General features: G+C 45.7%; 1 protein-coding gene across 2 annotated transcripts in view; it reads left to right on the top strand.

The window, feature by feature from the left end:
- Nucleotides 1–12,260, top strand: part of ARHGAP35 (Rho GTPase activating protein 35) — a 125,119-nt gene that overhangs the window by 88,346 nt on the left and 24,513 nt on the right. Inside the window, exon 4 of one of the 2 annotated variants that reach the window (XM_073886526.1) lies at nucleotides 4,245–4,356. The exons of the other annotated variant lie outside the window; for it this stretch is intronic. Within the exon in view, the coding sequence (XP_073742627.1) occupies nucleotides 4,245–4,267 (23 nt within the window). The 3' untranslated portion in view covers nucleotides 4,268–4,356. Of the gene's footprint in view, nucleotides 1–4,244; nucleotides 4,357–12,260 lie in introns of those variants that run through there. 2 annotated transcript variants of the gene reach the window in all.

The raw sequence follows: 12,260 nt of genomic DNA, 5'->3' as shown, positions 1-12,260 counted from the left end.
CAGCATGAGAGGGGAAAGGGTCAGAGGGAGAAGCGGGCTCCCCGCTGAGCTGGGAGCCCGAAGCGGGACTCGATCCCAGGACTCCCGGGATCATGACCTGAGCCGAAGGCAGTCGCTTAACCAGCTGAGCCACCCAGGCGCCCTTCATCTCCTTTGTAAAGCTTTTGTGATTTTTGGGTGCCTGGGTGGCTTAGTCGTTAAGCGTCTGCCTTTGGCTTGGGTCATGATCCCAGGGTCCTGGGATCGAGCCCCACATCGGGCTCCCTGCTCAATGGGGAGTCTGCTTCTCCCTCTCCCACTCCCCCTGCTTGTGTTCCCTCTCTCGCTGTCTCTCTCTCTGTCAAATAAATAAAATAAAGTGGCTTTGTCATTTAAAAAAATAATAAAGCTTTTGTGATTTTTGTTGTAAAATGGGTACTCCTTATTAAAAATCATCAAAGGCACAGTGTCTAGAAATTGTGCATTAGTGTACTGTTAAATAGATATGGCCATTTAAAAAGATCATTTGGTAGTAACTGTTAACAACTTTATAAACTCTTATGTCCTTGGTCCTAGCCATTGGCCCTTCTGGGAATTTGTCCTATGGAAATGTTTGCCCTTGTCCACAAAGTTATGTACAAGGATGTCTGTTAACAGAGGAGAAGAGTGCATCCATCTACTGGAGTCCTAGGCAGGTGGGAAAAAGATGAGATTTCTCTGTATGTACCAATATGGAACTATGTCCACAATTTATTGTAAAGTGAGAAAAGCAGTTGTAAAATAATGTGTGTAGTATGATCCCACTCATAAGGTAGAAGAAACCAGTATGTATGTGTTTGTGACATGATAGGAAAATGTCAGGGTGCCTGGCTGCCTCAGTCGGAGAAGCCTGTGACTCTTGATCTCTGGCTCATGAGTTCTAGCCTCGTGTTAGGTGTAGAGATGACTAAAAAAAGGAGAAAGAAAGAAAACTGAAAATAGGAAAGATTTCGGGAGTGTCTCCCCAGGTGGTGCTGGGACAGAAGGGAGAGTTTGACAGGCTTCCCCATTTGTCATTTGTGCTATTGCTGCATTGTGTGAATAGGAATTTAACAATAAATGTTACATTACTTTTTTTTTTTTTAAAGATTTTATTTATCTTAGAGCTTGCACAAGCAGTGGGGAGGGGCAGAGGGAGAGGGAGAGAAAAAATCTCAAGCAAACTCCACGCAGAGAGAAAAAATCTCAAACAAACTCCACGCTGAGCATGCAGTCCAACTCGGGGCCCGATCTCACCACCCTGAGACCATGACCTGAGCCTAAATCAAGAGTCAGATGCTTAACCGACCGGGCCAACCAGGTGCCCCAGTGTTACATTACTTCTTAAAAAATCAAACTGTATAGAACTGTTTGAAGTAAAAAAGTAAAGTCACTTTTTCATTCCTCAAAGTTATCTGCTGTTAGGAGTTTGAATTGTTCCTTCACAGAGTTTTATTTTCTCTGCATATACATACACATAATATATAGCATGTGCTACTTGTTTTTCCGCAAAGGGAGCAACACCAAACATACTGTTCTATGCCTTGCTTTTTTCCTCACCTAAAAATACATTGTGGACATTTTCCCATATAGGTAGGTGTAAACTTCTACTTCTTCCTCCTCTTCCTCCCCTTCCTCCCCTTCCCCCTTTCCTCTTCTTGCTCACTGCATGGTGTCTCGTGGTTTGGACATATTATATATTTTATTTACTCGGTCTCCCATTGAAAGACATTGTTTCCAGTCTTGTATTGTAAACGGTACTACAGTGGCTGTCTATCTACAGGTGTGTGTATATACAGACGCACACAGACAGATGTGCAAATGTGTCCGTAGAATAAATATCTCAGAATGGACTGACGTGTATGTTTTGTATTTTGATGGACATTGCCAAAATGTTGTCCAGTATGCCACCCCTATCTGCAGCGTATAAAGGCAACACCATGGTTTTAAATGGTAACACGTTAGAATGAGAAAGTGCCTTAAAGATCATCTAGTTCAGGGGCACCTGGGTGGCTCAGGTCATGATTAATCATCTAGTTCAGCTCTCTGCAATACAGTAACTCTTGTGAATATGTTGAACAAGAGGAACAAAGGAATGCATACTGGATGATTCTATTTCTATAGAGTAGAAAACAGAAAATTAGCTGTGCTATTAGAAATCAGGGTAGTGGTTATCCTTGGTGGGCAGTGGGGACTGGAAGGGGGCTTCTGGAATGCTGGGAATGCTTTGATTCTTTACCTTGGTGCTATTTATGTGGGTGTGTTCGCTGTGTGAAAATTCATCACTGTGCACTTCTCTATAAACTTACAAATGTAGGGGCATTTGGCTGGCTTAGTTGGCAGAGCATGCAACTCTCTTTTTTTTAAGTAGGCTCCACGCCCAACCTGGCGCCCAATGTGGGGCTTGAACTCAACGACCCCAAGGTCAAGACCTGAGCTGAGATCAGGAGCCGGACCTTTAACCATCTGAGCCACCCAGGTGCCCATAGAGCACATGACCCCTAATCTCAGGGTCGTAAGTTGGAGTCCCATGTTGGGTGTAGAGATTACTAAAAAAAATAAGATCTTTTAAAAAAAAAACTTACAAATGTGTATTATACTTAAATAAAAGGCTTTTTAAAGCATCTAATCCAACTCTTTCATTTTACAGATGAAACCCCAAGAGCTGAAAGGTTCCCTCTCTCTCCTACCATATGTAGCTGAGGTTTCCTGAGAGCCTTGTGCTTGAAGCCAGAGCCCTTGCCTCTCTTGCCAAGACTGGACTAGTGATGCTCTTGGCACCCAGAAGTGCTGTGAATGTGTGACCGTGTCTCTCACCTTGAGGCCCTTAAAGAATAGCAATGTGTCTGAGAGGCAGCTGATGTGCCAAATGGAGTTTCTGGTTTGATAGCTCACACCACTGTGTTTGGGGAAAATCCCAGCCCGGGACCTCGCACTCCGTCGAGACAGACATGCTCAGGAAGGTTTGCTGGCTGCCGAGAAAGTCAGGTTGTGTGGGATGCCAGCCTGCCGCTCACTCGTGGTTTCTCCTCCTCACTGTGTCCTAATCCATACTCTCTGCTGCTTCTTCCTGGTCGTTTGTAGGCCAGTCCCTGTTTCACATAATTGTATCCTCTTCAGGAAAATTATTTGCTCAAAGTAAAAAGGAAACCGATTTCTGTTTTATCCTTCCTGGCCTCCTTTGGAAGGATGGTAGAGTAGTGGATTCCAAGGAATTGTTTGCACGGTGTGTGGCTCCAAGATGGGAGATTTTCAGCATCCAAGATTCCTTTATTTTGCTGTAGAGATTGTATCTGGAAACCTTCTGGGAGTCAAAACATAGTTGGATGTTGAACATTTCCCGTGGTCAAAAATTGTTGCCTTTGACTAGAGATTAAGGTCTGTTCTGAGTAACGCATATACACACTGTCGACTTTGCTGGTACTGGTAGCACATCGTTAAGGATGCCCTATTTGATCATGAGTTAGAAATAATGGCTAAATTACAAAAGCCAACCCTGTTAACGTAAGACAGCCTCATGAGCATGGTGTGTTCCGTGTCCTGATGATACCAAGAGATTTGTGTAAACTTCAGGTAAGTGTGTGAAGTCCAGACTGGTCTCCTCTTAAATCCTAAACATCCCTGACACATGGAGGAAGTGTTAAAGAAAGCTCCTGTTCTATTCTAAAGGGACACTGGTAAATACAGCGCTGGGGGAGGGACATTCCAGATATAATGTTGGAAGTAAGTCCTTATTTTGAACCAGACAGGGCCTTCTGTAGGTGGGCTCTCTCTCACTAGAGAATTCCCATGTCGGACCTTACTACAAGCCCCTAGCCCACCTCACCACCTCCTTCCCATTTGTTTTCCTTTACCCTCTGCCTGCCGTCCTTCCCTCTGGCCTCAGCACATCCAGCTGTTGTCAGAGGCCCAACATGAATCCTGCCTTCTTGCTTACTGACCATCCTTACTATCATTAAGCATGATTTCACTCTTCACATCTTTACCTTGTCTCCCTGAGTTACCATCTCCTGAAAAGACACGATGGTGCTGTTAATTTTTGTGCCCCTGGTGGACATGGAATTCTGTAGAGCGTCACCTGGTCATACGCTTTTGGTAGTGATGGATTGCTGTGATACTGTTACCCACACGTCACCCTGTGTCATACCATATCATCAGAGATGAGATTATTTTAAATTGAAAATTCAGTTTCTAGCTTATTTCATGAACCTAAGCAGGTGACATCTCTGTCTTCCTTTATACCATAGGTCAACCTCCACTGAAAAACTGACAAATAATTTTCAAGTTCTGACTGACTCAGCTGGCTGGCTCGCTGCATTTGGGATCGTATTTGCATGATAGGGCAGTTTCAGTTCACCAGAGGGCTTGATGTGGCTTGTTGGAGCTTAGAGGAAGAAGATTTTACCTCGGGTTTTAAGGTCAATATGTGAATTCTTTAAGAAGAAAGAATTAGGCACAAGCCAATGTGGACCCATGGTGAGACTAAAATTCTCAAAAACGTAGAAATGAACAGTCCCGGTGAGTCGTTGGTGGCCTGTCCCAACATAAAGCATGGATTTAAAGGGATTTATTTCCTCTTCAGTTATCCTACCCAGTTATCATAATACCATTTTTTGATATCCTTCCCCTGTATTTCGTGTCAATCACTTTACCAACTATTAAATCCTAAAAATCGAGGCTTTTTAAAGATTTGTTTCACAGATGTAATTTTTTACCAAAATCATATTTCCTAAGTTGTTAGTTTATAATGTGTATAATTAGTCTTTTTCAACTCCACTTCCTATCCACCCCAATTGCTCTTTTTACTAGTAAATTCTATAGCCTCATAATGTTTAGTTTTTACTATCCTAAGAGAGTAATCAAGGCCTGTTATGTGCCAGTTCCCTTAGGTACTGGAGGTTCAGAGATGAATAGGACAGTTCAGATTGTCCTAGAAGGGCTCTCAGTCTAGCAAAGACTATAGTCAAGGCCAAGTCAGTAAAGGGAGTAGTTGGTTGGAAACCTTCCATCTTTCTCCAGCCCCAGTCCCAGCTTCACTTATATACTGAGCAGCCCCCAGGGTCCACCGGGCAACCTTCCAACCTGCCCCTATGTGATGTTTTCTCCTGGGTCTTTCAAGGATATTTTACTTTTTTTGCAAAATATCTATGTGGATTTTTTTTTAATTATTTTGTTTAGTGTATTTTAACCATTCTGTTGAGGTTTTTATTTGGTTTATGTTTAAAATGCAGTTGAACATCTTTGTAATATATGGTCTTTCAATCCAAGACCGTGCTATTTTTTTCCTCTTCCTATTTTCATATTTAGTCATTGCAGTTGTTTGTCTTTACTTTCGTGGGTTGATGGGGTGGCGTGCGCACAGTAAATTAGTTTATCAATCTATAAATGCTTTGGGGCCATTTGAGTACAAGACGTTTTTAATGCTGAGGAGATCCTGAGGAAACCAAAGGCCAGGTCCTGTTGGAGAGATAGGTACATGGAAGAGAACATTAACAGTGAATATAGTTCATGGCAGTGAGTTTGCCCAGTGTCCATGAGGCTGAGGCGTTAGATGGAAACAAGGAACGGAAGGAAATCAATCCCTTTAGCTGGCTTGGTGCGTGTCAGGGTGATGGCCGGGCCTGAAAGATAAACTGGGTTTGTTTGTTTTTTAAGATTTCATTTATTTATTTGAGAGAAGAGAGTACCAGCAGAGGGAGGGGCAAAGGGAGAGGGAGAAGCAGACTCCTTGTTGAGCAGGGAGCCCAACACAGGGCTTGATCCCAGGACCTGAGCCCAAGGCAGATACTTAAGCGACTAAGCCACCCAGGTGCCCTGGTAACTTGGGTTCTGTAGCAGACACTGGATGGGGAAGAATCTTCCAGGCAGGGGAAGCGGGCTGCACAAGATTCGGGTGTTGGAGGTGAGAGGTGCTGCTAACCACAAAACTCTGTTGCCCTAGAGTCCTTTGAATGTCAGGCTCCAGCATTTGGACTTGGCCAGGCCTTTCCAGACTCTCTGTCTTGGATCCCTAGGATTCCAAAGAAGTGCTTCTGTGTGGGGATGGTGAAGGCAGGCCACCAGGACCCTGGGTCCTTCCCCCTCGAAGGTTTAGTTTCAGATTTCATTTGGAAAAGGGATTTTGACTTTCCCGCGAAAGCTTGTCAGCCATCGCTATCGTTAGTGGGAAGGCAGGGTTTGAAGGTTTTCATCTGAGAGAATTTGCTGAACTTTATCAGCACGAAGCTCTCTGAGTCCTCTCCGTCTTCAGTCACTCTGATTAATTGGTCCTCAGGGTCCCATATCTGGCCCTGCCTCTGCATTTAGTCTGCCTTCCCAATTTATGGGCATGGCCTCTTGGTAACTGGACTTTACACTTTTCAGCTTGTGTCCTTCTTGGTCCCTTATCCAGACTGCTGCAAATGTCTGTCGATAACAAATGAGATTGTGACACCTTCCCCTGTTTAAAATTCTTCAGTGGCTCTCTGTCACCGCCACAATAAAGTTTTAATGCTATTGCCAGTAGGATCCAGCCCCTGCCCATCATCTAGCCTCACCTCTGGCTATTTCTTTCATCCACAATGATAAAATTTAGCCACACGCATTAGAACTGTGTGCAGTTCCTTAAGCTTCTGTGATACTTCTCACCCAAAGTGCTTTCACTTGCGGTTCCATTTCAAGAGTCCCCTCCTGGGCGCCTGGGTGGCTCAGTTGGTTAAGCGACTGCTTTCGGCTCAGGTCATGATCCTGGAGTCCCAGGATCGAGTCCCACATCGGGTTCCCCGCTCAGCGGAGAGTCTGCTTCTCCCTCTGACCCTCTTCCCTCTCATGCTCTCTGTCTCTCCTTCTCTCTCTCTCAAATAAATAAATAAAATCTTTAAAAAAAAAAAAAAAAGAGTCCCCTCCTGGAGTCCTTCTCTGACCTACCCCCTGAGTCAGGACCCCCCCACCCCATCCCATGTTCTGTAGGGCTCTGTGCAGTCCTCTGTGACCACTCAGTCACACTGAACTCCGATTGTTTTGCTTCCTCAATAGATCCTAAGTTCCTTGAGGGAAGGGACTGGGTCTTCATCATTGTATCCTGCAAACCAAGGACACAGGGCTCTAATAAATGGCTATGAATGACTGACTAGTATAGAGACATTCAAAAGACCTCCTCCGTCAAGATTTCCATTCAGTGGGAAAATGGAATTGTATGCACAGAAAAGGAGAAGAAAAAGGATGCATAGAATACAAACCTTGAGCAAGGTTGCAACATCAGAGTAGAAACCGATTTCCGTGTGTTTTTAATGTGAGGGCTAGAGGGTATACTGTGAACAGTCCAGGGAAGGGTATTTAAGTAGACAGGCTTGGAAGGAAAGGGGCTGCGAGTCAGATCAGGGCAAGTGAATCAGGCTGCCAGAACTAATGGGAGACATGGTGTCCTGCGTGGAGGTGCAGGCCCTGAAGATTCAAATGCATCTTTCCTGGGTTTGGAGAAATGTCTGAAAATCACTTTAGAATTTAGGGTTTAAAATAATACGGAGAAGGCGGCGTTACTCTTTGTAGGCAAAGAGTGCTAACCACCCAAATGTCCAGTTGACGAATGGATAAAGAAAACGCGGGCTCTCCATACAATGGATTATTAGCCATAAAAAGGCACAGAGTATCTGTACATACTGCAAGAGGGATGACCCTTGAAAACAGTATGCTAAATCAAAGAAGCCAGTCACAGGGACCACATATCTGAGGATTCCATTTATATGAAATGTTCAGAATAGGCAAATCTATAAGGACAGAAAGTGGACTAGTGGTTACCAGGGCCTTCAAGGGTATGGAGTTTCTTTGTGGGGTTGATGAAAATGTTCTAAAATTGATTGTGATGATGGTTACACAACTCTGTAAATTTACTTAAAAATCTTTGAATTATATACTTTCAACAGGAGCATTGTATGGTATGTGAATTGTATCTCGATAAGGCTGTGATATAACCACAACAACAGTACATGGAGGATAGGTGGATGGATGGTCCACTCTAGGTTTGTACTTAACATTTCTCAGCCCACAGTGGCTGGGCTGGTACTAATTCGAAGGTGGGTCCATAGAGAAGAGACCTGCCAAAGATTCCTCATTGCCCGATGATCTGTCTGTGTCTCTTGCGCCAGCCGAGCCAGCAGGGGCTGGGCGGAGGCAGCCGTGGAGTCCCAGTGACTCTAAGTGAACATTTACCTGAGTGGCAACAGGCAGCCCGTTAGCGAACACTCTGCCGACAAGGGTGTAAAGACAGAGAGTTTGGCCGTCCCGCTAAATAACTGCTGGATGAATTGTTTCTGTGGGTGTTGTGCACCTGAGAGAAGCAGTGGGTTTTTTTGTCCGAGCCCTAGGTCTCTGAACTCATGCCCTTATTCGATCTCTCTGTTGCGTGCATTCCTGAGTTGGATCCAGCTTCTGAGATTACCTCCATCTTTGTTTCTCTTTCTGTCCTCTGCATCATCAGGAATCCTTCCCTGAATACCCCCTCTCCCACCTGCTCGGGGCAAGGTGAGGTGTTACTCCGAGTAAGAAGCAGTAGGTTCTCTGCCGAGGGTACAAAACCCCGTTGTGGTGCTGCCACTCGGCTTCGTCCTGCCCCTTCGCTTCCCCATGTCCTGTGAGGAACTCAAGGGCGGGAACTGTCTCTTCTTTGCCATCACCTAGCATGGCACCCGACGTGGCCTAGGCACTCAGGTATTTATCGAAGGAGTAAGTGATGTCTCCCTCCTATGCACTAAGTTGGTTAAATTATGTCAGCTAAGGAAATCAAGTCACTAGATGCAAGATGAGTTCTTGAGGCTTGATCACTTGGAGATCTCTTATTGACTACAGTCTGTCTACATTTTTGCTTTTCCTTTTCCTTGCCCAGGCTCTTGTAGTGCATAAGTTTTGTTTCACCTTTGAAGGCTGTAGGATGCTCCTGCCACAAGGGCTGTCTTTGGAGTTTGCTGAAATATTTGTTGTGGGAACGACTTAGTGCTGTTAGAGCAGATAACTTGGGGAAAGGCAGATTCTCAGACCCCTGGAGTCTATAACTTGAAGGACTGTGCAGGCAGGTGTATTTTTTACTTAGAGGTGCTTAACCTAGGGTCTTTGGATGGGCTTCAGGAGATCTGTGAACCCCTGAAAATCAGTGCAGAGCTTGTGTGTATATGTGTGTGCCTGCACATGCACACTGGGGATAGACCGGAATCTACAGCCTTCTTCATTAGGTTTGAAAAGTGAAGGGCGTCTCCTCCCAAGAGGTTGAAGACAGCTATGGGGCCAAGTGTTTGTGGAATACCTACCAGATGACCCAGATTGAACAAGGATGATGGCACACCCTTGTCCTCAAGGAGTTTATGGTCCAATAAAAGTAAAAAGATTTGGCCCTAAACCACTCAGCTGACAAAAGAGAGCTCTGTGAGGGCTGGGGAGGTAGAGTTGCGGGACTTTAAAGGATAAGTAGCAGTGAAGTGGTTGAGCTTAGACCAAATAGTTTTCTCTTCACCAGGCCCCAGGATTCATAACTTCCCGGTGACCACAGCGGGTATAGTCCACCTCCAGCTTTACTGTGCACCTGTCCCCTCCCATTGGATCCTTTCCAAGTGGAGAGTCACTCACTGATCACACATGCATATGACAGATAGCAGTAATGGCAGCTAAAAAAAGTGTTTTTATGTGGTACGGTTAGCTCCTGGCTTTATTTCGGGTGTCTCACCTCCATGTTGTAGATTGAAAATAGACAACCGTCGGGGGTTTTATCCCTCCCCACAGAGAGACGGCCTAGCATGCATCTGTCTCTCTTGTGTCTTCACAGTGATCATGAGAAAGTCTCCCCAGTTTTAGGGAGCACTTTGATACGTTCTTCCCAGTTCTTGAGAACATACCAACCCTGTCTTTCCTGGAACTGCCCTCCAAAAAACCCCACCAAACTTACACATGGAAAATGGCTGCTAAGTGTTTGGAATAAGTAATATGCATATAATTTTCAGCTTTATAACTGAGAGCAAATTATAACGTTGCCCTGATGGGAGACAGCACGACAAAAGGCCAAACTACTACTTGAGCTGATTTCCTACAGCTGTTGGTGAACTCCAGGTTGCTTAATCTAATTGGGAAATACTCTTCATGCAGCCCTCCCAAGCAGCGCAGAGCCTTTCACAGAGAGGGGCCATCTGTGGGCAGTGTGGTAGGTAGGACCCTGTGCGAGTTCCTTAACTTCTAAGGCTTGATTTTCTTGGACTATAAAATGAAGGTGGAAGCCACTCCCTTGCAGATAATGCGTACTGAGTGCCGGTTCCGAGCTCACATCACCAGGCCCAGTGCTCAGTGTTTCCATGAGTCTTGTTTCATTCTCATGGCGGTCCTCTGAGATGGATGTGATTTCCAATTCTCCGATAAGGGAAATGAGATTCAGAAAGATGAAGATAGGGGCCGGGATTCTAACCCAGAGCCGCTACACTCTTGGCCCCATTGCCTCCCTTTACCGGGATAATTTGAAGCCTGAAGAAGACTGTGCCCTAGCAACTCCTGAAGCCGTGGCGTCAGGCCAGCTAATATTGGACTCTGCTGCCCACATCAACTGTCCGCCTTCCTGTCTGACTGCACGAGAGCTGTTGTGTTCCTCCTGACACCAAATCTGTGAGGACTTCCCCAGCTCTCTGACACTGACTACCCAGAGTTGGTCACTGTCAGACTCTGCAGGTTTAAAGACTCACTCTCCCAAGACTGTCCTCGCTTCAGACACCAGTTGCAAGTAGTGGATCCCCAAGGTACCCACACTTCTCTCTGATTTGGCTACAGAGGCAGGGGTCCCCTCAACCTCCCCCCAGATTCAATAGTGTGGTAGAACGACTCGCAGAACTCTGGACAATGCTATACTTACTCTTATAGCTGGTTATATGGGATACAACTCCAGAACAGCCAAATGGAAGAGATGCTAAGACAGGGTACAGGGGATGGGGCGTGTGCCCTCTCTGAGCCTGCCACCTTCCCCACACCTGGATGTGTTCCCCAACCCAGAAGCTCTCCAAATCCTGTTGTTGGGGTGTTATGCAGGTTCCATTAGTTAGGCATAGTTGATTAAATCATTGACTGTTGGTGATTGGGCTCCATTTCCAGACCCTCTCTTAGGGAGGGGGAGCTGAAAGTTCTAACCCTTTAATCAAGACTTGGTCTTTTTGGTGAGCAGTCCCCACCCTGAAGCTGTCTAGCCCCCTCCTCCCCTCCAAGAGTCACCTCATTATCATAAACTCAGGTATGGTTGGAAGGGGCTTATTATGAATAACAAAAGACATTCTTATCTTTAAGGAAATTCTAAGGGTTTTAGGAGCTCTGTGCCAGTAACTGGGGACAGAGAACAACCTTATTTGCTATTATACCACACAGCCCCTGCCCTCCCCTTGGGTTCCTAAGTTTAAGATCTTGCCAGTAGGCTTCCTCTGCCCCTCTGAGGGCACCTAGGTCTGAGGAGGCAGCTGTCCTTCAAGGCTGGGAAGGAGCAACAGGAAGAGCCCAGCCCTGGGCCAGCGTGCCTCTCATCAGCGTGGGGAGAACCCTGTGCTCATGCTTTTTCTTCCCAGATCACCTTATATACTGTATCCGGTGTTAATCTCAAAGAACCACTAATCTGTCTTTATAAGAGAGGAAACAGTCCAAGAGTCCTCTAGGCAGAGGCCGCTCACAGCCCGTCGGAATGGAAAGGACCCACATTACAGCTCTTTTTCCTTCGTTGTTGTTGTTGTTTGTTTTTTTAAATATTTTATTTATTCATTTATTTATTTCAGGGGCGCCTGGGTGGCTCAGTCAGTTAAGCGTCTGCCTTCCTCCCCCGTCATGATCCCAGAGTCCTGGGATCGAGCTCTGCATCAGGCTGCCTGCTTAGTGGGAGGCCTGCTTCTCCCTCTCACACTCCCCCCTGCTTGTGTTCCCTCTCTCACTGTCTCTCTCTCTGTCAATAAATTAAAAAAATAAAAAAAAAATCTATTTATTTGAGAGAGAACGAGCATTAGTGGGGAGGGGCAGAGGGAGAAGCAGACTCCCCGCTGAGCAGAGAGCCCAACGAGGGCCTCAATCCCAGGACCCTGAGATAATGACCTGAGCTAAAGGCAGGTGCTTAACCAACTGAGCCACCCAGGCGCCCCCCAGCTCTTTCTTCTTTGTTTGAGGCTACTGAAACTGGGAGCTTTGTAACATCAGACTGAACAGACTCAGAACTTTACCAAGTTCTTTTAACACTTGGGAGGCAGCTACCCTCAAAAAGCCTTCATAGTTCCGTCCACATTCAACGT

Source organism: Callorhinus ursinus, unplaced genomic scaffold, assembly GCF_003265705.2.
Source record: "Callorhinus ursinus isolate GAN/ISIS: 27379988/994484 unplaced genomic scaffold, GSC_fseal_2.0 scaffold71, whole genome shotgun sequence".
Taxonomy (NCBI): domain Eukaryota; kingdom Metazoa; phylum Chordata; class Mammalia; order Carnivora; family Otariidae; genus Callorhinus; species Callorhinus ursinus.
The sequence above is the reverse complement of the archived record's forward strand: the minus strand, read 5'-3'. Positions and strand labels throughout refer to the sequence as shown.